Raw genomic sequence first — 24,635 nt, forward strand, 5'->3', positions numbered from 1 at the left:
TGTAGAAACCTTCTATGGCCTGCTGCTATTTTAAATTTACTCTTAAATCCATTGAGTTAACTTGGATTGAATTTTGCTTTGCTGGCTTGTTCTTTATATGATTAGAGCAATATTAGACTTAAAATAGGCTCATACTCCCTCCTTAGATATGGCAACACAGCATGCCATACTAGGGTAACAGTAACTTCCACTAGGCGTAATAGCTAGAAAAAAAATGGTGCTTATAAAACTACATACATAACAGTATCAGAAGTAGAGCCTGTTATGCATGGAAATATAAAAAAAAAGTATTTGTATTTATGATGAATGCTAATAACTTCCCAAAATTGTATTGTCAGACTAACATAAGCTTTTTGTTTTTATTTTGTTCAAGCACCAGCTACACTTCATTTATGTCAAAAGAGGAAAAAAAATATGTATATACACAAGTGTCTATGATTTCCACTCCAAGCTTGTCAAAAAAAATATTTTCTACAACATTATTTTTGTAGTATTAATGCCAGATTGGGCCTCTGATGTATAGTATCTCATCAGCTAGTGACAGATGCCAGATAAGTTGGAGTTAAAAGTTCAGATAAACTGTTCCAAATCAACAGTATAGCTACAAAAGAATTTACAAATATAAGAAGGGAAATGCAGCTTTCTGTAGAACACTACTATGAAAGTTCCAAGTTAAAATGACTTTAGTTCCAAGTTAAAATGGCTTGCTTACACTGTCTGCGTCTACATGAGATGTAGACTGTGCAGTTGTTACTGTGCAGTCATTTAGTACTTGCATAACCAAGTACTAAATTGGTGCATTACTGTCACTAATGGTACTACCCTATGGTTGAGTTAGTTAAATGACTGCACAGTAATTAGTATTACAGCACAGTAGTATCCCAGCACAGTTGCCAAGGGACACTTACTTCACAGTAGCTTGTTACTACTGTGCAGTAGCATTGCATCACAGTTAGTCTACACGTGTACCAGACTGCACAGTAAGCAACTCATGTGGATGTGGCTACTGGGTGCAGCTACATGTGCCATTAAAGTGATAAACTCCAGAGAAGTTTGCATTGGAGTCAACTGCTCCTAGGTACAGTGTCTGCATATGCGCCCAGGACTGAAGCAGTCTGAGCTGGGGCAGAGGAGCCCCTGGTTGCCAGGGGCCCCATGGAATCAGCCTTGGGCTCCAAGTGGTGGCACTGGGAGGCAGAGGGGCTGTCAGGCTGGGGCACAGGGGTGCTAAACTGTGGGCCTAGGTGGCAGGCAGCCCCCGGCACTTTAGCACCCTCATGCCCTAGCCAGCTCCTGTCACCATATACACATTCATTTCAGCGCATGTAATTACTCTGCCATAGGATAGTACTGTCACTAATGGTACTACCCTATGGTTGAGTTAGTTAATTTACAGCACCCTCATGCCAGCACACATGTAGGTATTACTGGCGCAGTGATGCTTTACTGTAGAGCTAATTAGTTTGACGCAAAGCACATGTGTAGATGCACCCACTGCACATTTCTACACGAGACACTATGTCGCTATAGTGATGAGCTACGGTGATGTAGCTCATTGCTATGGCGATGCAGCATCAGTGGGCATGAACCTGTGCAGTAGCGTCGGAAGCGACCTGTGTGACACTGGGACTATGCAGTAATGGTGGTTACTTCACAGCCATTTAGTACTTGCTTAAGCAAGTAACTCCTGACTTACACAGTTGTTACTGTGCAATCAGTAACTCCTGACTTATACAATTGTTACTGCACAGTCGTTTAGTGCTTGCTTGAGCACTAAAAGTAAAAACTGTGCAGTCTTGCACACATGTAGATGTGCCCACTGAGTAGTACTTTGAGTCTAGATCGCTGAAGGGCACACTACTGCTGCCACAACTCCAACTTTGGGCCCTATGCTTCCTATTTAGCATACAGGAAAAGTTAGGTACCTAAGACTGGGAACCACAATGCAGTGTTAAGCCATGTGCTTTATAATGAACTAGCTGCCTGAAAGGAAGGGCCTCTTTCTACCCAGGACATACAGCCATGAATATCTTGTACAGATGGGCACCAAAACCTGCTCATTCTCATAAAGCAAAGCAAAAAAAGCTAAGTATTTAGAACACGTGCTCAGATGTGGGACATCCAGGTTCAAATCCCTCTTCTCCCTGACTGTCTTGAAACTTGTCTTCTACCATCAACGGGAAGCACACTAGCCAGCACATTATAGGGCACTGCAGAGTGCGTGGGGCCCCTCTCACTTTCTTCTGTTGAAGCAATGCCACCTGCATAATAATAATTTACTGGACCAGAGTAAAGGTATGATGGTATTTTAGTGGTTATGGCATTCTCATAGGAGATGTGAGTTCAGGTATCCTTAGGTAGAAAACGCATACAAAATTGATCTCTCTCATCCTGGGTTTGTCCTCTAGCCACTAAGTTAGTATGTAAAATGGGTTACCCACCTCCTCTTCCAAACAGAGCCTGGCCTGCTAGGAGTGCTCTGCCCACTTCCCCATCTTCAGATAGATAAACACCGCTGTAGACCAACCCCTGTCTCCTCCATTCCTGGCCACCCCTCTCCCCTGACTTAAATCAGGCTCCTGGCACTGGTGAATGCCTATAAAATTGGGACTTTTAGAAGGACTGCAGGATTTGGTGGGCTCAGAACTGTTCATCTGGTATGGGAGGAGGGGTTGGGGGAGGGAGAGAGTGACTGAAAATAGACCAGTGGCACTGGAGGAGGCAGTAGGAAAAAATGCAGCCCTGGGGTTGAGACATGGCTGGGCTTCCCCATCCCCAGGGCTGTGCTCTGAATTTGTAAAGATGTTTGGTTAGATTGGTCTAACCTATGCCCGATCTAATTTAGTACTCCTCTCATGGGGAACTGAGTTAGATTAGGCCAGTAATTTCTGGTGTGAGCACAAGTCATACTGGTGTGAGAGGAAACAGAGACACTCAAGAAAAAGTACATCAACAAGGAAAGAATAAAACCCCAAGAGAAATGAATGAAAAATAAAAGGAAGAAAGATTGATGAGGAAGATAGGAATCTGAATATCTGATCAGATAAACGGTGCATCTGGCTCCATATTCTGTGTTTTACAATACCTAATATCAAATGCAGTTCTGCTTTGCCTGCCAGTATTCCCTCAGGGCTCATATGGATGTGTGAAAAGTTTCAACACCACATGCAGAAGACCACTCCTCATTCAGGTGTCAATGGGGAAGGACATTTTTCTGCTATTAATCCTGGTAGATAAATGTGCCTTTCTTTTTTATATATCATCAGCTGGAAAGTTTCTTGCTGGGTTATAGTGTGTATGATTGTATCTTATCATTGTATCTATATAAAAGGTAGAGAAATTCTATGCAACTTTAAATTACAACTGGTCAAGAAAAAGCTCAATATTAATTGCAGTCAAATAATACATGCATTAATTTTCTCCAGAGATTGCTTGTTTGTTTTCTCCCATCCCTCCAAAATACTAAACAAATTAGAGTCATATAGAAAAAATGTCTACAGCCCTGAAGTAATTAAGTTGGTAGTTAGTATTTAGCTGAGGCAACTTTACTTATTTCAGAGATGCAACTTACAGGAAACTATCTTGTTTCTAATTCTATGTCCTTGATTTCTTAGGTAAAATGTCACTATGAATAAATTCCAAAGACAGCCAATAGTGTGCGTTGGGGAAATCATAGTTATTCCTTACATAGAGCTTCTCACAGTCTTTAATTGGATTGATTTTGACACAAAAATTATACCACTCTACCTGCACAGGGAAAGTAAAGCAGTAAAGTCCTTTTTTGGTAAGGAACTACGATAAACTGTTAGTGGGGGAAAAGAAGATGGCTGGCTTTTATCACACATCAGCTATTCCAAGATAATTGCCCATGTGTATAGCCTTATTTTGTGGTAAGTGAATATTAAACCTCTTTTACTGAGAACCAAGCTGCTACAAGATCACATCCATTCACTGCAGGGTAACAGTGGGCACATGGGCCATTATTATGGAGCAGCTGACATACAGTCACCCTTTACATTTATCTGATGTGCACACATACTGTGGATACTTATCTAGTATAGTTTACTCCTGTAAATCTAGGCCAAATTGACACATAGTTTTATATTTATTTAACTATTTACTGTAAGGGGGGTGATATTTTCAGACTGCTAAACTGGTTCAGTCCCTCTAAAGGCTACAGTTAAATCCACTAAGAGTTTGTATCAGTTGAATTTACTCCCCTAAATTTAATTGTATTGCATTAAAAGTAATGTGAAGTGGTATTATTTCTGTGTGTATAAATAAATAAGCCCTTAGGAGGGTTAAGATACAAGATAGCTAAAGGTCCATATAACTGTACCTGCACTGGAGATTTTACTGACCAAACTGCTTTAGAAAAAAATCAACATCCCTAACCAATACAGTTCAATAAACATCTATATTTAGAACCGGTTTAAGAAGGGAAATTAAAATAATAACAAATACTTTAAGTACAGCTTTCAGCCTTAACCCTCTAGCTTTTAGCCTTAAAAAAATTCATTCCTCTCCAAAGTTCAGGGTTCTAGACATTGTTCATTTTGCTCTCAAGTACTGCAGCAAAGGCAAAGGGTATACAAGAATAGCTTTGGCAGAGTGGCTATGTAGAAGGACTTCACTTCGAGAGGATTCTTCAGCAACAGACAACCCCACTGCACCCAAAGAGGACCTCCGCGATGAGACTCTATATGGACTGAGACACTTTCTTCAAACTACTTCCTCCACTATTGCAGACCATTGTACAGGTTTGTATCTATCTTCTTTCACTCTCAGCATCACGAAACCCCTCCCTCCCCTTCCCCCGCACCACCAGGCTTAGTTGACTAATACTGTATTTTCTGTAACGGAGTTGCATTCCCCTCCTCATCCCCATCCCTCTAATGTTAGTCCCTTGCTCGGGTGATTTGTATTTCTCTACTGGTGTTGCCATCTTTTTAGATTCACAATCCTAAACATCTACTAACATATTGCCTGGGCACTGCAGACAGTCTCTATTGACTTCAAACAGGCAGTAAAAAAGATGGTTGGGATACCAGTCTTCACAGTCCAGTGGAAGACCCATAGGATTGGTGGCTGTCCATGTGGATACAAAGGTCCCAATCATAGTACACAGAGAATATTGCAGTCTCCACAGCCTGATACAGGTTGAATGTGTGAGCCATGCTTCCACACTTACTTAGTTTCTTAAAAAGCCTGACTTCTATGTCCTTTTCCAATGTGCTTCTGTCACAGGAGCACTTGGGTGCCCTGTTCCTATGAAGGAATAAGGGCAGCTGAAGCTCCCTGAGACAGCACAGGTGTTGGTTGCCGGAGCAGCCAGGCTGGTCACATGACCAGAAGGGGGCAGGGCCAGGCCTTTATAAACAGCCCAGGCCAAAGCCTAGCAGCAGTTCCCTTCTGGCAGTCTGAGGTGCAGGAGCTCTGCAGCAGAGTGGTGCAGCCTGACCACCCAAGGGGCTGCATCATGGTAAGGGTGGAGAGAACCCTGATTGGGAGGCCTTTATAAGAGAGGCAGGTGGGCCTAGATCCTATGTTATAGCCAGGAGGCTTATTGTTGTTACAGCCAGCTGGCTTACGGTTCTCTTTAGTTATTGTTAAACTGGAGAACTGGGCGAGGCTGTAGGGGTGGAGGAGGCCTCATCAGGAGCTCCCCAGAGAGGTGGGGTGCTCCCAGCGCCAGAGAGGAGTGCTGTATTGTGGGGTGTCTGGACCCCAGCCCCAGAAGGGGCAAACAGATTGAGGAGCCTGGGGAGGGCACGTTTAGTGAGAGGAAGCCCAGCGTGGGTGTAGGTAGAAGCCCCAGGGGGGCAGGACCCAGAGAAAGGGGTCAAGGGGGCCAGGTAAGGCAAGGGCCACCTGAGCCCAATTGGGAAGAGTCCCAGAGGGGCTCCACAGTGGTGGGGACCCTGGGGCCTGCGAGGGCACTGTAGTAGGGGTACTACCCCAGCCCTGACAAGGTGCACAGTGCCAGTGAGGGCACTGTAGTTTGGGGTCCAATACCCCAGCCCCAAGAAGGAGCAAAGAGGATTTTGGGTGCACGGCTAAGGCCACCTGAGCCCCACTTGCAAGGAGCACCCGCGAGAAGCCCGAGGGGCTCGTGTTAGGCCCAAAGTGGGGCACACAGGAAGAGAAGCCCAGGGTAGGGTGCTACTATAGAGACGAGCTCAGAGAGGGCTAGTCCGCGATTATAGAGAGCATGGAGAGGGCGAGTGCGTGGAGGGACAGGCCCCAGTGAGGGCACCGTCTGTACGAGAAGAGGCCCCAGAGGGGTGGATCTATTGAGCGGACCCCAGGAGGGGGCTGATATAATTAGTAGGCCCAAGAGGGCTAGCGGATAGAGGGGCGCCGGTTGCGTGACAAGCCCAGGGGTGCCAGTGAAGGGGCACTGGTTGCGTGACAAGCCCAGGGGCGCTGGTGAAGGAGTGCTGGATGCGTGACAAGCCCAGGGATGCCAGTGAAGGACGCATATAGGAATCTGACAAGATAACATCCGGTACATCTGTGAGGCTTGGGGCGTGCTAAAGGGGAGGTTGGAGGCACGCATAGCCCATAAGGCTGGAGTGCACCAGGTCACTCCCTATGGAACAGGGGTCAGTATAAGCATAGCACGGTGTCCAGGGTGATAAGAGGCAGCCTCCCTTCTAGAACCATATAACAACAAGACGTGGCGGGCGAGTAAGAGGGTACTGAACCACCTACTTGGCATGGCAGGGGGCGCTAGGGAGAGATCACGGCCGCTCCTGTGCCCCGCTCAGTGACAGCTTCCCTCTTGCCCTTGCAGAGCATAGAAAGGTCCTACTCATCTGCTACGAGTAAACTGACCAAGTACTTCAACTGAGACACTTGGCAAGGATAGGAAGAAATGCTTTTGTTTTCTTATCTGCCATATATCTAAGAAAGGGCAGAATACACTTTGTCCCCTAAGACTAGGGACAGACATTACACATAAACTGGTTTAAACCTGTAACAGAGCACTTGTTCAGTGCGCATAAGCCAGTCTGAAAATGGCTGAAACCAGTCTGAGATAAACATGGTTAAATGTAGTATCAGACTTAACTGATAAGGGTCAAACCAGTTTATGCAATGTCTGTCCCAGACCCCTTCCTGGTTTAAGTTAAATCGGAGTCCCCCAGAATCCCAGATGCTTTGCAACTCTGGACAGGGCTCTGCTTTCTGCTCCAGTTCAGCAGGGCTGCTCCCCTGCTCCCCCCCGCACCTGCTCCCTGGCTGCAGCTCCAGCACAGACTGCAGGTACAGGGCACCTGTCTGGCTTCCTCCTACTTACCTCCCTCCCCCTCACCACTCCCTGCTCAAGCAGGAACGCCCCCCTCCCCTCTGCCTTACACAGACATGCTGGCTACAGTCCATGCTGTGGGAGACAGGTCAAAGGCAGACAGGATAGTGTTGGCTTAGGGCTTTACCAGGTAGCCGGTAATGTTCCTGTGTTCCTCCCTTGGAAAAAGTTGTTTAAAAAGAGCTTGAACTAATGAGAAATCCTTTTATTTTGCTGATGAGCTGATAAATGCTGTGTAACGCCCTGCTGTGCAACTAAATGCTGTGTAAATCCCTGCTGGCTCCCCCAGTGAGGGTTGGGGGGAAGGGGGAAATCCCTCCCTAATCAGAGCATCCTGCCGGGGCCTGGCCATGCCCCCCTCAGCTCAGCACTGTAGAATAGAAAGAAGGGTTGCTCTAGTACCCCCCACCTTCTAGCCTGAGCCACTGCAGGCATGTGCCTGCATTTCTTCAGTTACAAATGGATTCAGCCTAGGCAGGTTAGACTAACCTGCAAAGATTGAATTAATTCAGGCTCAGTGTTTTTGAATGTCTGTTCCTAGCCTAAAGGCTTTTTCCTGAACAATATATATACCCACTAGTGATATCAATCAGTGAGTCATAGGTCATGAAGATCTGCCTATATCCCCTTGAAAATGTAAAATACAAGGCTCAGCCATGAAGTAATGGCTCCTAATTTTTATCTTCTATGGAAACCATTGACAAGGATAGTGTTCTCTTGTTGACTTCTTGCCTAAGGGAGCCACAGTAATCTCAGATGTCAAGATATCAAGAAGCTGAAAGATCTCATACAAAAAGCCTGACAGAGGTAAATTTGAGCTGCTATTTGTGCACAACAATGCTCTTCCAGACATCAGTTTGCACACCACAGAGGCAATCTCATTGTTTGGATAGACTATGCTACCCCATCCTCCATACAGCACGGAGGATGAAGGACAGACTACAAGAAAAACATTTTTGGGATGACAGTGATGTGATAGAAGGTGTTGTGACAAGGGTCATACAACAAAGATAAGGGCTTTAACAGAGTTGGGATAGGTGCCCTTGTTCACTGGTGGGAAAAGAGCATTGACTGAAAAAGAGACTGTGTTGAAAAATAGCTGTGTGTTCAGAGATGTTGTTCAAATTTTCCATGCAAGTTTAATATTTTTTCAATAATATGTGGCTGAGGAAAAAAAAATGAGGCATTATTTTCTGACTGACTCTCAAACCAATCTGTCAGGGCTCAAGAGTAGATTATTGTGAGCCCGTTCCTGCAATAAGACTTTGAAGAATCCTTAAACATTCTTGGTATAGACCCAACTCCGCTATTTGAACTTACGCAAATAAAAGAGCCATCAAAATCATTGCTCCCTCTAAGGAACTGAAAAAAATGATCCACTTCACCCTGACATGTAATCTTTCACTTTAAATTAATAACAAAAAAAGTTTTAAGAAAACAAGGGCCTTTTGGATGACTAGTTTTCAAGCATATTCCTTTGTGATTGCATTCAGAGATTCATGTAAGTATAGTTTCCAGGACTTTAAAAGAGGCAAATGAGGAATTAAACAAATAAGATCATAGGAAAGTAGAGCTGCAAGAAACCTCACAAGGTTGTTTAGTTCAGTCCCCTGCTCAAGGCAGAATTGTGTCTAAACCATCCCAGCCAAGTCTATTGGATCATAGGAAAGTAGGGCTGGAAAAAGTGGAGGAATTCAGCTTATAGATGGTAGGATATGCCCTTTTTAACTGTTTTTCAATCTTTCCACTGCTTAATGGTGCTACATAATATCCCTTTTTAATTACTGTATTTCATGGTGTATAGGTCGACACAGTGTATAGGTCAACCCCTGGCTTTCTGATCTGAAAGGTAAGGATTTTCATAGACACAGTATATACATTTGGGCTGGGCTCAGCACTCAGCTGGTGTGGCCCCATCCCCTGCAAGCGGTGCTGCTGGCACCACTCACAGGGGATGGGTCTGTGCCAGCTGAACACCGAGCCTGTCCCTGTCCCCATCCCCATCCCTGTCCCCTGCGAGTGGCACCAAGTCCAGCACTGCTCACAGGGGATGGGGAAGGGGACGGGGATGGGGAGGGGATGGGGTTTGGCTCAGCTGGGCTCAGCCTCCTCCTCTGCAAGTGGTGCTGCCAGTGCCACTCACAGGGGATGAATCTATGCCAGCCGATTACTGAGCTTGGTTGATCCCAGCCCTGTTCCTGTCCCCATCCGTGGTTCCATCCCTGCCCCTGTGAGAGGTGCCAGGACCCAAGACTTAAAGTATTAAATATAATCTTTGAAAGTCTTTGCTACAAAAACTAGTCCTGCAAAGCCAAGAAAGTTTAATGGATCCTGGGTCATGGTAGGCCAGCCTGCATAGAATAGACTGGCTGTAGGAGACAGGAGACCGGTTGGCTAATAGTGGGCTGGCTGTTAGCAAACAGGCTGCTGAGGTCAGCTCTAGCTGAGGAAGCAGGCAGATCATCGGACCTGCAGGGTCACATGACCAGACAGGGCAGGGCTTAGGAGGTGCACAAAGTGAGTGTAGGGGAGCAGGGAGTCAGTATGGACCTGCAAGCTGCAGAGGAAAGAGGTGATGTCTAGGGAGGCTACAAGGGAGTGCCTGGTTGACCACTGAGCTGCCTTGGAACTACTAGTAAGACTATGAGAGCTTACATAGGGATGCAACCCAGAGTTGGGAGTTAGGTTGATACCCAATTAGAGGATCGTTTTTTGTTATAGCCTAAGTGCTTTTAGTTTAAGTTACAGCTGGGGGAGGTTTACCTTTTAAGTACAGTTATAATTGGTGGTTTGGGTTTGGAGCTACTGGAGAAGTGAAAGTACCAGCCATGCCTGGGGGGCATGCAGTTGGTTTGACCCCAGCCAGGGGTGGGCTCAAATAGCAAGAGTAGCAGAGAAAGGGCCAGGGGTCCAGTGTCCAGGCAGGGCGTGAACCAGGGTCAAGGACCTATAGCCCAAGAAGGGTGTAACAAGTACCCAAATAGGGAGAGAACCAGGGTTAGGGACCTGTATCCCAAGAGGGGCAAGGACCTGGGGTGGGGAATTGTAGCCTGACAGGGGTGAGAACTAGGGTTGGGAACTAGCCCAGGAGGGGTGAGATCAGCCCAGAAGGGCAGATACCAGGGGCCCAGCTGCCCAGAAGGGTAAATTTTAGGGCTAGGGGCCCAGGGTGAGAGACACAAAGGGCCAGAGGCCCAGAAATACTGTTGACTGACAGGTCTGAAGCTAAGAAGGCTGACCCTGAACCAGTGGGCCAGGCTTGAAGGTTTGCAGCCAGAAAAAAAGGAAGGCTGAAGCTGAGAAGGCTGAGGCCTACATAAGAGACAGAACAGTATTGAGTAAAACCTGCGAGGCATGGGCATAGCTGTATGGTAGGTCAGAGGCCATGAATAGCCCAGAAGGTAACAGGTGTCTGGACACATTCGGGCTGGGAGGGGCCATCTAGTAAAGGACTGGATTTGAGCTAGCGGGAGGGGAAGGGAGCTGCTAGCAAAGGTAGGACAAGGGCATATTCTAGGACCCTGGGGCAGCTTCCTTTTGAAAAATCAACTATTACAGTTAAGGCATGGCTGCAAGAGTAAAGGGAAGGTATCTGCAGCTAGACAGGGCAGCAGCCCTTGGGCTACCAGGGAGCATCATGGCTGCCCTTGGAGCCTGGTCCTGCTACACTCCCATGTCAAAAGAAGGGGAAAAGGGGCTCAGCATTTCATTGGATTGGACTGCAACTATATTAAAGTTAAGTGTGCACTGCTCAGAGCTATTAATGTTAATAATACAATGAATATGTTAATACTATTAATTTTACTCATTCCTTATTGTAAAATTCAAATGTAAGGTTAGTGCTAGAAAGAATGGAACAGTGGGCAGGTTAGGAGTCTGGATCCCTCTTTTGAAAGAGCAGGTAGCACATGGGTAGCAGGAGAACATCTTTCTCCATGATGAGCTACTTTGAGCTTCCAACCTTTCATGGAAGTGTAAGTATAAGTCACCTCTCCTCACCAGTTTACAAACTGTCATCAAGGAGGCTAATTAGGGCCCCTGTACTGGTGGTGTTTGTAAGGGGCACAGGGGCCCTAATTGTCAGGGGGACACCCATATTCTGTTTGTTACTTTAGTCACTGGGTCAAATATTGCTGCCAGTTATTTACATGCAAGTCAGGAGTTATCTGACTGAAGTCAATCAAATTACACTGTTGTGATGCCAGTGTATCTGAAAGGAGAGCCTGGTCCACGCTATTTTGTTCCAGTTTTGTATACAGTATCTGTATTAATGGTTAATCTAAGCATGGTGAGGACAGGTAGCTTTAACATTATACTCAAATGGTTCAGTCACTTTGATTAGAGCTAACTGGCTGAAGAACAATATAAAAAGAGACAGAAAAACTGCTTCTGACTTCATGTACACCAGAAAAAAATAAAAAAGAACTCTACTTTGGATTTATGTTGGTATAAATAAAATTCGAATTAGATCCAGATACTCTGCATATTATCTGGAAAAAACAATCAGAAGAAACAAGACAAATTATTTCTGTACCTCTATGCTGCAAGAGAGAGCCTGTTTTGTGTAACTGTGGTTCACAATTTTGAGGCCCTTTTGAAAAGCCTAAAATTGTTCTGGTTGCAAAACAGCAGAAATGGCCATCCACAAATGATGATAAAGTTTCAAACAAAAATAAATTCAGTGGGAACAGTTATAGAGGTGACCGAGACAAAGGGAGAAAATTTATAAGAGAAGACAAAAAAAATTGGCTTCTTTAGGAAAATGAAGGCTGAATAGGGATATAATTGCTTTCTTTTTTTATACCAGGGGATAAACACTAGAGAAAGAAAATAATTATTTAAAATAAAAAGATAGTTTTGATATAATCTGGCTAGGAATAAATTCAGGCTGGAAAATATACAAAGTTTTCTAGGCCTCAGATAAATGAGTTTCTGGAACAGCATTCCTAAAGGAGTAGTTGGGGCAATCAACCTAAGTAGTTTCATTCTGGAGCCTGATCAGCTTATGAAAAGTTGCATGTTATAGCAGGGGCCCATGTGCAGAGGTTCTCTAAGGCAGTCATGTTGTCCCTATTCTTTTTGATTGAAGTGGGAGCATTATTTCTCAGAAGCAAAATTTCTCCTTCTTTTTCTTTGTGTGTAAATCACAAATTCTTTTGGCCATCATAATGAAGATGTGTTCCTTACAAAATTGGAAAAATGTGGAAGACAAAGATGAATTCAGGCTGAAACTGGGGCAAAGAAGGGCTTCTAGAATGATCAGGGAAAAGCCTGAATTTCTTATTGGAAGAGACTAAAAGAATTTGACTTGTTTAACCTATGAATCTTACAAGGGGCTCTATGACTGCTCACTGTACATACTGCAGGTGGCCAGGGACAACATAGAAAGAGAAGAGCTATTAAAGGTAAAGTGTGCGTAAGAACAAATGGTTAGAAAATGTCATGAACAAATTTTAGCTGGTAACTGGACCCTTGTCACTGAGGGTGAGGCCCTCGAACAGCTGTGCAATACAAGGTTGAATCACGGCTGATAGATTGCTAATTGCTCAGCCTAAATGAGGAGGAAGAACTGACTTCAGCAAAAGTCAAACAGCTAGTGACCAGATGTATCCAGCAATTAGAGAAGCCAGCATATATAGCAGAGAAGTAAAAATTTTGTTGAGAGAAATTTGAGAACTTTTTTGCACCTTTTTTTTTTTAAAGGTAGAACCTGGGAAGAGCAGATGATGATAGTTATTAACACAGCAGTAGAAAGGATCAGAAGAAAGCAGGAAACAAGTTATGTGATGTATAAAACAGAAACTATTTCTCTCCCATGAAGTATCACTCATGGGAGAGAAGCCTCAAGGAGTAGAGATGCAACTGGAGTTAAGATAAGATGCAACTGGATGATGGAGTTAAGATGGGATTTTGACTCTCTTCTTCTACTCAAAGAGAAGAAGAGAGTAGACTATACAGATAGACTGATGGATGACTGATAATATCATGTGACCAAGAAAAGACAAGTTATAAGTACAAGTCCATGGGCCCGATGCAATGTACCCAAGGGTACTGAGGAGTTGGCTGATGTGATTGCAGAGCTGGTGGCAATCATCTTTGAAAATGTGTGATGACTAAAAGAGGTCCCAGATGACTGGAAATGGGCAAATATAGTTCCCATCTTTAAGAAAGGGAAGAAGGAGGATCCAGGGAACTACAGACTGGTCACCTTTACCTTCCATTTTTCATGAAAAAATCATGGAGCAGGTTCTCAAGGAATTCATTTCTATACACTTGGACGAGTAGAAAGTGATTGGGAACAGTCAGCATGGACACGCCAAGGGCAAGTCATGCCTAATCAACCTGATTACCGTCTATGGGGGATGACTGGCTCTATTGTGTGGGGAGACCAGTGGATTCTCTCAAGCAAGCTAAGGAAGTATGGGTTGGATAAATGCAATGTAGGGTGGATTGTTCGGCTTGATCAGTGGCTTGATGTCTAGCTGGCAACTCGTATCAAGTGGAGTGTCCCAGGACTCAATTCTGAGGCCAGTTTTGTCCAATATGTTCATCAACAATCTGGAAAATGGGATGGAGTGTACCCTCAGCAAGTTTGTGGAGGATAGCAAGCTGGGTGGAGAAGTAGATATGATGGAGGGTACAGCAAGGATTCAGAGAGACTTAGAGAAATTAGAGGATTGGAGCAAAAGAAATCTCATGAAGTTCAATAAAGACAGTGGTGGTAGATTACAGAACAAGAAACAATGTTTTCAATTTGCAGCAAGGGAAGTTGAGGTTAGATACAAGGAAATAATTTCTCACTAGGAGGGTGGTAAAGCACTGGAATAGGCAACCCAGAGAGGTTGTGAAATTGCTATCCTTAGGGGTTTTAAGACCCAGGTAGACATCCGTTGGCTGGGATATAGTTGGGAATGGTCCTGCCTTGAGCAGGTGACTGGACTAGATGACCTCCTTTCAACTCTAATTCTCTATAACTCTAAATTAGTGGCAGGGAAATGTGGTTTAAGAACAATTTTGCTGCATTGGCATGATACATAGGAATAAGAAACAGGCAGAAACATATGATAGTAAGGCAAAGGAAAAAAAGGAAGCTAGCCCCCCATGAAAAGAGGAATTGATGACAGAGATGGCCCAGTGCTAGAGCTATAGGAAGAAAAAGTACAACAGAGAAAATTGAAAGAGGGCCTAAAATGATCTACAAACACAAAGAAAAAAATGTGTGGGAGCAGGAATGGGGACAACTAGAGATTTATGTCAGCTTCAGGTAGAAGCAGGTGTATATGTTTGAAAATTCCTTGCTAAGAAGAACTGACAGGCCTGTTACCACATACATTCCATAAAATTGCAGGTTAACATACTTCCTGGCAGAAGCAACAATAAAAAATGTAGATTAGGAAAATTCAAGTGATTGTCCTTTAGATCAGGACAACCCTTGAGTCATCCTGAATCAAGAATGATTAAGCCAGGTATGGTTTGTGCTACAAACATTTACAGGATGTTCAACCAATAGGAGTCCTTCACATAAGGATGGTTATCATTCAAGTACCTGGGGTAATTGTTTTCTGGGATTAAGGATTAGAAGAAGTTTAATCTAAGAAACAAAAGCAGATGATTGAGAGAGATTCATAACTTCTTTGCTTAGTCCTAATACATAGGAAGAGAAAGGTAAGATATGTAAGTACAGATAAGTATAGATAAAAGTTAAAGGAAATGCCAGTGAGTAGGAGGGACAGAAAAAGAAAAAAAAAAGTCCTTGATGGCAACAGTAGTCCAGAAAGCAGTAATCAGCAAAAACATCATACCTAATCTGACTATCTGACTAGGAGAATTAATGACAGCCAAATAAACAATGATATTGTTACACTAAGCAGCATGGGCAAAAAGGTGGCAGAACTATAACTACTTGTGCAAGACATGAAATCGGAAGTTATAAGGATAACAAAAACACAGTGAAGTAGCAACCTTCAATGGAATACAGATGCTGAATGTGCGTGCTGTTCAAAAAAGATGTAAAGACAAAAGTGTTAGGAAGGTACTGCACATTAATGATGCATTAGACTGTAAGTAAGTGATGGCATAGATAACACAGAATTGCTTGGGATCAAAATCATATTAAAAAGAGATTCTTCTGGGATAGTTTATAGTCTGCTATGGATCCCCACAGTCAGATCTGGATATAGTCTGAGATCTCTTTAATAAATGCTACCAGGAGCCATGAGATTATGGGAGATGTTAACTTCCAGGGTATAGACTGTGGTTAGGGACAGAAGTTACACATAAACCAGTTTAAGTGTTCCAAAACTGGTTTAAACCTGTAACAGAACAGAAATTGTGTGCACATACCAGTTTTAAAATGGCTGAAACTGGTTTAAGATGAACCTGGTTGAATGTAGCATCAGACTTCACTGATTTAGGTCAACTTGGTTTATGAAACTTCTGTCCCAGACCCCTTCCTAGTTCAAGTTAAATCACACTCCCTCAGCATCCCAGCATGTTTTGCCCTGCTGTCTGCTCCAGACTGTAGGTTAGCCTCACCTCTCTGCTCACAAATAGTAGCAGTGAGAGCTGGCTGACAAGGGGCTGGGGGTGGGAAACCCTGCTGAGGACCACAGCTCAGTCTGCTGGGTACAGCCCTTGCCAGACTTTTCCCCATTGGAGTGGAGGAAGTGGGGGCAAGGGATGGGGTATGTGAGGAGGGGAGGGGGCAACAGCCTTAGAGGGACAGCTTCAGGCTGGAAACCAATAAACTCCACCAGTCCCCACCACTGGCAGGGACGGAGGCAAGCAGCTGATAAGGGGAGGGAGAGGGGGTGTAATTCCCCTCAGCTGCCCCAGGCCATGGGAGAGGAGGAAGAGAACTCGGGCTGGAGGGACTGGTCCCCTGCCACCTGTGAGTGCTGGGACCTTCACTCCAACACCTAAGACCACCTGTTGATTCTCCAAGAAGGACTTTCTGAATACCTGGCTGAAAGGAAAACTCTGCTCTCAGGATTATGTAAGACTTATGCAAGGCTTTTTCTTCTCTTCTTGGTTTACATTTTAAGTTAGGCTAAGCTGTGTGTGCTCTCGTTGTGTTTTACTGGGCTGTATCTTATCGTAGGCAAAGATTTTTGGTTGTTCTTTGTTGTGTGCTTGACATTCCAAATTGCTGTGTTCAATTCATGCTCGCTTCAGAGAAAGGACTATTCTTGTTCAAGCTTTTATGAATTCACTGCCACTACCCTTTCCCGACTTACCCCCTCCTCAGCCTGGCAGGGCCTGCCCTCCCCACTCCTCAAGCAGGGATTGGGTGGTAGAAGCCTGGCAGGCATTGCACCCCTGCCCAGGAAGACATGAGCTGGAGTCCCCTCGGCCAGGGTGGGGATTTAAACTCCCAACCTGCTAGCCCTGGGCTAGGGCCTGGACACACCCCCTCTGCTTGAGTAGGGAATGGGGTAAAGCCTTGAAAGCCTTGGAGCTTCAGTCCCTTCCCTTTGGCAGGCTAGGAGCCATACTCTAGTGCCCCCCAGCATTTGGCCTGAGTCACTGCAGGCATGTGACTGCATTTCCTGAATCAAAAATGAATGTCTGTTCACTTGCTTCTCAGTTTAATCTCTGCAGCTTAAACTAAACTGAAAAGACTGAATCAATTCAGTCTCAAACTTTTTGAGTGTTTGTACTTAGCCAGTAAGACAAATGCTACTAGTAATATTAGGGTATACACATTCCTGGATGTGATAGCTAACAAATTCCTTCAACAACTAGTCACTGAGTTAATGAAATATGATTCTATTTTATACTTCATGTTGGTAAGTAACAGGAGCCTTTTAAAGAAAAGGGATTAAGTGGACCCTTGGATTAAATGATGATATGTTGAATCAGACTAAGTCTCTCTGTCACACACTTATATGGAGAATAGGAACAAATGAAGGCTAAACTTGAGTTTTGCTAACCAATCAAGAGCTGCAGAAGATGCTATATGAAAATTTGTTATTCCTCCAGGACAGAAATTTAGGGCATGTGTAGATGAAACAGGGGCCCTAAATTGAAGTAGTGGGCTTTTAAAAACACTGCTTCAATTTAGGGTGAAGTAAACCCCCATGTCATGTACCCCTGTGTCTTACCTGCCTCTCCGGTGGCAGATAGAGGGAAGGGCGAGATGCCGGTGAGCAGGGTAGGATGGTGGCTGGTGCTTCCCTCCGCGGCAGTGACGGGTATCCCTCCAGGTGGCACCCACCCACAGGCACCCAGTTTGGGCAGTCCTGAGGGGCACCACAGCTGTGAAGCGAAGGACTGGGTCTTTCCATAGCTCAAGCAGGCAGGCAGGCTCCAGAGGAAAAAAAAAAAAAGGATGAGGCTCTCCACCTTTTTTTTTTTCTTCAGTGGAGTCTGCTTTCCCAGGCTGCTGCCAGGCTGCCTGTACAGGCAGCCTGCACAGTCCCTGAGCCTCTTGGAGCCTGGTGCTTCACTCTATGTCTGTAGGGCAGCAAACTTAAACTCCTCAGAGGTGTTTTAGTTTGCTGCATCCCAAAGTAATTTAAGGTGCATTACACTACCAAATGTGCTACAGTTGCTGCAATTAATGCATAATACACCACTGACACGTTCAAACCCCAACACTATTAAAGCAGTACAAAAGCATTTAACCCACTTTAAAGTGCCATGCACACATGCCCCTCATTTTGTCTATACACACCCATATGGAACAAACATTTAGTCAGTTATTTGAAGATTACCACCGTTACAAAATACAATCCTTTAATTGTTGCTTATGCAACAGGTACAAATATCGCATTGTGAATTCCTGGTATAATTAATGATCTGTAAAGGTTAAATAGGAAAGGAAAAGATCTGTAAATAAGGTTTTCATTTCAATTTGAGGAAGAATTCAGATGTGATGGAGACTCAGAAAAGCTATTGACCTTTGGTTTTAAGGCATCAGAGAAGGAAGAATAACATGTGGTACAACACATGGGTGTTAACTAGCCATGACATTTAGGCAAAAAGTTAGAAGGCTTTTTTTTTTAAACTCTTGTAGGAGTAAGGTTTTTGAACAGCTTTCCTAATGGAAGAGTGGGGACATGAAACCCAACTCGTTTTAAAATGGAGTTTGATTTGCATGTGGATTGGGTTATCTGATCTAGTGGCCTCTGATAATGCAGGACTGCAGTTGATATCCAGCTAGTCCCTTCTAGTGCTATCTTCATAACCTTTCTTTTTTAGACATGAACCTTAAAAGTTATCCATTCCTTTGTTACCTCCAGCCTGGACCCGAATGCACTTTCCCAGGGCTGAGCACCTCTAAAACTTAGATTTCATGTTTGGAGAATACTGCTGCTTCCTTTACTTGTTGCTGCTTTTTGCATGGAGCATTTAACACAAGTACTCTACAAACTCAACTAATTTCTAGCTGCTTTCCAGATCATCCTATGTGTTTGTGCAGCTCTGAGCAGAAGGGGAGCCCAATCCTGATTAGTATCACTATAAAAGTAATAATTAGCAAAATAATAATAAAAGCGTAAGGTGTGCATTCTAACCTTTCATGTAAAGGACACATGGCATAAAGAACATCTGAGACCCTGAATCAGTTGACCTTCAGGTCTCACAGTAAACTTCATTTATAAAAAATATTCTGCTTTACCCTGAGGAAGTGAGTTGAATACAAAAACCTCCTGTTTTTTGTGTTAGGAAGTACTCTGTGTTGAAATTTGTGCTGACTTTGAACTATTTTGCCTTATGCTCTTTTACAGACCAAAGTGGTTGTATACCAAAAGACTGATGTTAAGTAAACTGTATGTATTGGGAAAAAAAATTAGAAAAGTGGATATATAAGCAACTTTAAAAGATAAATATATGTATAACTATTTATAATTTGGTTTAAATATTTACATCACCAGAATGGTTCAGCTTCTAAAAAGACAGAAATATTTTCAGTTCTACAAAGCAGTGAAGCATTATGAGGAGAAAGGAAGGCATATCCATTAATTACACAGTAGTGTCAAATTTTAAAATTCACTCCTGGGGATGAAGTCTCACTGTCTCATAACAGCAGTAGGTCTTGATTTTGATTCACACATTTGTTTGACCTTCATAGTATGGGTTTCTTAACAGTGAGACCAGCTCTCTGCAATTCCTTATTTGACCTTGAAAATATAAGGGTCTTTTCCAATAAGTGCAGAACACCTGGAACTCTTCCAGACTGCCCTCAGACTTCTAAGTGCTAGGGAGCTCTTGATCTGACTGGATATTTACAAGGGCTCTCAAATAAGACAATTTGCCAAGTATCAAGAAAAAAGGTACTAAACTTTAGCGCGCGCGCACACACACACACACACACACACACACACAAACACACAGAAAGAGAGGGAAGAGTAAAACAGCATATTTCTTAATTTTGCAACATTAATACATTAGAACTATTTTATCTAAGTCAATTCTAGTAGAGGGAAGGCAAATCTCTCTTAGTTCTGCCTATCCATATTGCATAAATCCCTGGGATTTCTTTTTACAGGATGACCCTCAACAACTGAAGCTGGGACTGAAAAAACAGCTGCATTGTACTGCAGACTAAAATTCTGCTACAGCTATAAGCCTTAGGATTCAAATGAACCCAACAGAATTATGCAAATGGCCAATATAATGTATTTTGTGAATTAGAGCTATGAGGAAAGACATATTTCTTTTCTGGTAAGCTACTTCTTTTCTGATCTTTGAGTTGCCTGATTCTGATTTCATTTATACTGTGTCTTTTTAAGTAATGATCAGCCATTACAACATTTCTGTGGTGAGAATATTTGCTGTGTGTCAGCCTTAACTCAAATTTATTCCAGAATAAAATAAAGGTATCTAAATCTATTGCAGTTGCTTATTACTTCAGGATGCATGCTGTTTTATTTTAAAATATGCCATCTCATACTCACAAATAAATGCAAGGTTGTATCTTGATTAACTGCTCTTAAATATACTTAAGCACTTCAACTTTCATTTTCCAAATGTCTTAAGAGTATAACAGTGAAACACAACAGAAAAAAGAAGGAAGGGACAGTAGATATTAACAGTGCAAACAAAAAAAGTCAATGCAGCAAAACTAAAAATTAAAGAACATTAAGCACAGCATTATCTCTCTAAGGAATCTGAATAACTTGATATTCTCTTTTGAATATTTCTATATTTCCTTACCTTGGATATGAATAATTCTTTCATGGTCCAAAGTATAGTTGCCAATGTGAGGTTCAGCACAGCAGATAGAAATCAGCACCAGAAAAAGTAGACTCTTCATCTTTAATAGCCAAAAGAATCTTCTTCACTGTGAAGACATTGCAAACAGAGAGGCTTGTGAAATTTGGAAACATTTACAGTGTTGCAGTGCACAACTTGTTACAGCCATATGATCTGATAATGGGTGTATAAAATATTTAACCAACTGAGCTGATAATGTTACCATAGCGAGTAATTTTCAGAGCTAAAGACTACAACTGTTTAACACTGGATTTACTTGTCTTGTATTAAATGAAACTGGAAATGAAATAATATTTATCTATGCAGAAGTACAAATGTTAAAATATAAAATGATGCACATAAATATATACACATCTTAGTATATGTATGGCAAATTATAACCACCAACTGTGTTTCAAAAAATGTTTTAGTGTACTTTTGATTTTCCAGAACTACTCCAGTTTTGGTCTATTAATGAACTAACACCAAACTAATATAGATTGTATCCATTTTTGTTGTATAATACAATCCAGTTGTAATGGATTGCATTATCCTTAGCAGTTAAATAATACCTTCAGAGCTTTTGTCATTTTAGTCCAGGCTACAAGTTAACAAACAGGGCATTAAGTTTGCTTGATCTAAGCAGAAAAGATGACAAAATATTTCTCAGGCTGACCAGAAAAGGTACATTTTATTTCAGATGCACTTACCATTTTAAAGAGTGCCTAAGTATACAGTGAAATGTTGGAAACCATGCACAAAGTAGGTTAGAGTTGTATATGCTACCACTGCAGTTGCCCTGATTGATTTTTCATTCATTTCTACCTAGAATGCTGACGCACTAACTTAGTGTGCCAGGTAGGGTCTCTGCAGTCAGCAGAGCTGAGCGCTGCAGGGAAAATCTCTGCCAGCCTCAGAGTAGTAATTAGGCAAATGAAGACCTGAAATAGATAAGGAGGCATAAAATACAAGAGGTCTTATGCAGAAGGTTCAGGCTTATGTGCTCTTTATAGCAATCATTTTACTGACAACGGATTCTCTAAATAGCGCATACTCCCAATCTGTGCCTTTAAGGAGGTTGTTATTTTTATCTTCAAATAATGCAACTATTAGTAATATTGCTGTCTTGCTAATATAGAAAACATTTCATTTTCTCTCTCTTGCTTACAGCAGAGATAGAAAGGAGTCTGAACCAAATCGCCACATGCATGCACCCCCAAACTTAGGAAGTGCTTGTAATTGGAATGAATCACAGTAAACCAGTCCTTTAATTCAAAGGACTGACTTTTTTTAAATCCAGACCCAAATGATATAATTTGTAACCCTCTCTCTCAGAGGCTAAAATGCAGAAATAGGACAATTATGTTTTATCCTATGTTTTTATAATAGAATTTGTATGTTATTTGCCTGTACCTCCATTTCTTCAAAAATGCACAAGTTGGCATTCACACTTGGTTCAGTGTCTTTACAGATATTTATCTACAGGCGATGTAAGTAATGCACATACTTTTTTCTCGGTGGTTCACACTCTGCATCCCAAGCATCTGTGGATATTCCCTCTTTCTTATAATGCTTAGCATAACAGTGACCTCCATATGACAGAGGAAGGACAGATGCAACTCCCCCAAGAGCCTATCAACACTAGTTTACCCTGGAGAGGTCACAAAGGAGTGTAGTGAGATGTTCTTTTAAGGGACTGCTGATCTGGCAGTTTGAGACATATATGAGAGCACATGCATAGTGCCACACTCCTGCTACAGAAAACCTGAGCCAGCCACCTGATCTATTTTGCCTGCTAGGAAAGCACTCTAGTTATTGTTTTTGGCTTAGAAGGAGACTGATGACTCACAGATTCTTTTATGGGGAAGAGTGTTAGCAGGTCACCAACAGCCTGTCATGTGTTTTGTTTTTGTAATAGACTTACACTGTTTCAAAATGGAGCTCAAGAGTCTCAATTTTCATTACAATCAACAGCCCTGAGCCACGTGTAGATGTAAAAGGTCCTGAACACAGTAAAAACACTGTAGTTCAACAGGGATGGATGCAAATTGGCCCAAAATAAAGTGAACTTGGACTCTAAATACCACTTGGCAGGTATGTTAGTGCTCCTCTGCCCCCCTGCACCCCGCCGCCTTAGCACTTTATCTCCATCTCATTGCCATGGTCCTGCTAGCACCTGAAGGTCTTAGTGAAAAGAATTATTTACACAGCCTAGTTAATAGGCCCTAACACCACTGTTTTGTGGACAATGCCCTGTTTCACTGGCCCCTGTGTTTAAGGAGATGGTTGTTCATCACAGAAGGAAAGTTTAACCTCCAACCACTTGAGGGCAATGTCCAATGTTTCAGAGATTTTGCCTGTGGATATTTAACTCCTATCAGTTGGACTTCAATACCTACTGGAACATCTAATCAAATAACTGATAGGTAAACTACGGAAATATAGGATAGATGAAATTTACAATAAGGTGGGTTCCCCAGTGATGGAATAGAACTCAACAAGTATGGGTTTATGTCAAACTGGAAGGCGGTATCATTTGTGGTTCTTGGCCCAGTACTATGTAATATCTCAATTAAGGTGAGAATGAAATTAAGCATTCATTTGAATCTGCAGGTGACACCAAACTGGAGTAGCAGACCTATTAGAGGACAGGATTAAGGTTCAAAATAACCTTGATTAAAATGGAAAAATGAACAGAATGAACTTAGAATTAAATCAGAGTAGAGCAACAAAAAATTATTACAGCTAGAAGATACAGGGAAAGGCTGGAGAAACTGGAGAAGATAAGGTATCCAGGGGGGGAAAATAAAATGTGGAAAAAAAAAAATGGAGCAACACATGCACACACAGGACGTGTGGCTGGAAAGCAGAGCTGATTTGCCTGGAGCCACACTCTGGCTGCCAGCCAGGTTCTGTGTGGTAGGATTGCCACAGCTGCAGCCCTAGGACCCCAGGTAAGGCTGCTGAAGCCAGCACTGGGCTGGATTCAGACTTCCCTACCATCCCTGGGGTAACTTGCCATATGCCAAAGTGCACATGGCATGGGTGTTCCACGGGGGAAGTAGCTACAGTGAAAGGTGTACCACCGCTATTTGTCCCCAGGGAATCAAACATCTGCACTTGTCTGGATGCAGCCTTGAAGTCCTTTCCTGCTCTATTCTTTATATTGTCTTAGTATGGCAATATCATGAAGGCATGGCCATGGAAAGACCTCCTTGCATTTAGTTACACTTGGTTCACTAAGCTATGGTAAGTGGTATATTAATTTTAAAAAATGAAAGAAAGCACAGATCCCATTTGACTCTCTGTTTGACCCCTGAATTCTAAGCAGAGCCTTAAAGGGCATGTCCACACATGTGGGCACATGCACTTGCAGTAGCTCAAATAGCAAATTTGTGCTGGAGTTCTGTACCTCAGCACACGTGCCTGAACATACACTTTGGTATGGGGCAAATTGGGCCACTTGTGGTAAACTGACCCTGCCCAGCTCCTCCTGGATCTGCAGCTAGAGAGAGCTGAAGGTTGGGGCCAGCACCTGTGCTGGTCCCAGCAGTATAAAAAGCTGCCCTGGTGAGCAACTCAGGGCTACTTGCTCTCAGGAGCTTCTGATGTCTAGCCAGCTGGTATCTTGGGACACCTGTGCTAGCTGGACTGCTGCAGCAGCCCTGACCTAGAGTGGCCCCTGCACCCTCTATCCACTGCAGCAGTCTGGCAGTGGGAGCTGCTGCCTGGCTGTGACCTGCTGCCACCTGAAACAGCATCAGCTCCCTTACACCTGCTGACTTTGTTTAAAAATTGCAAATTCTCTGATAAAAAATTCCAAATTCACTCTTTTAAATACCCCAAAATCCATGTTCTTCCATGGAGAGACAGAAAGAGAGATCAGTTGGGCAATGTTTTATTGATATATTTACCATTTTAAAGCAATTTGGAAGCCTACCAATGCCTCTGTCATCATAATAAAATACATTCTAAATATATATATGCTTTGGTGTTTGCTTTTGGGTTTTTTCTCGTAGAAAAATCAGAGCCGTCCCTGACCCCTTCGCTAACCGGGATGTAGGGCATAGGCGATGTCTGGGGGGGGGGGGCACAGAGGGGCATGTGCCCCTCCTAAGATTGGCTGCCA

General features: G+C 43.1%; 1 protein-coding gene across 1 annotated transcript in view; it reads right to left on the bottom strand.

Moving 5' to 3' along the window:
- HAPLN1 (hyaluronan and proteoglycan link protein 1) overlaps window positions 1-24,635 on the bottom strand; it is a 122,277-nt gene that overhangs the window by 54,384 nt on the left and 43,258 nt on the right. The window contains exon 2 of the mRNA XM_019532326.1: window positions 20,468-20,594. Within this exon, the coding sequence (XP_019387871.1) occupies window positions 20,468-20,567 (100 nt within the window). The 5' untranslated portion in view covers window positions 20,568-20,594. The remainder of the gene's footprint in view (window positions 1-20,467; window positions 20,595-24,635) is intronic.

The sequence above is a fragment of the Crocodylus porosus genome, unplaced genomic scaffold (genome assembly GCF_001723895.1).
Source record: "Crocodylus porosus isolate Cpor-Errol unplaced genomic scaffold, CroPor_comp1, whole genome shotgun sequence".
Taxonomy (NCBI): Eukaryota; Metazoa; Chordata; order Crocodylia; family Crocodylidae; genus Crocodylus; species Crocodylus porosus.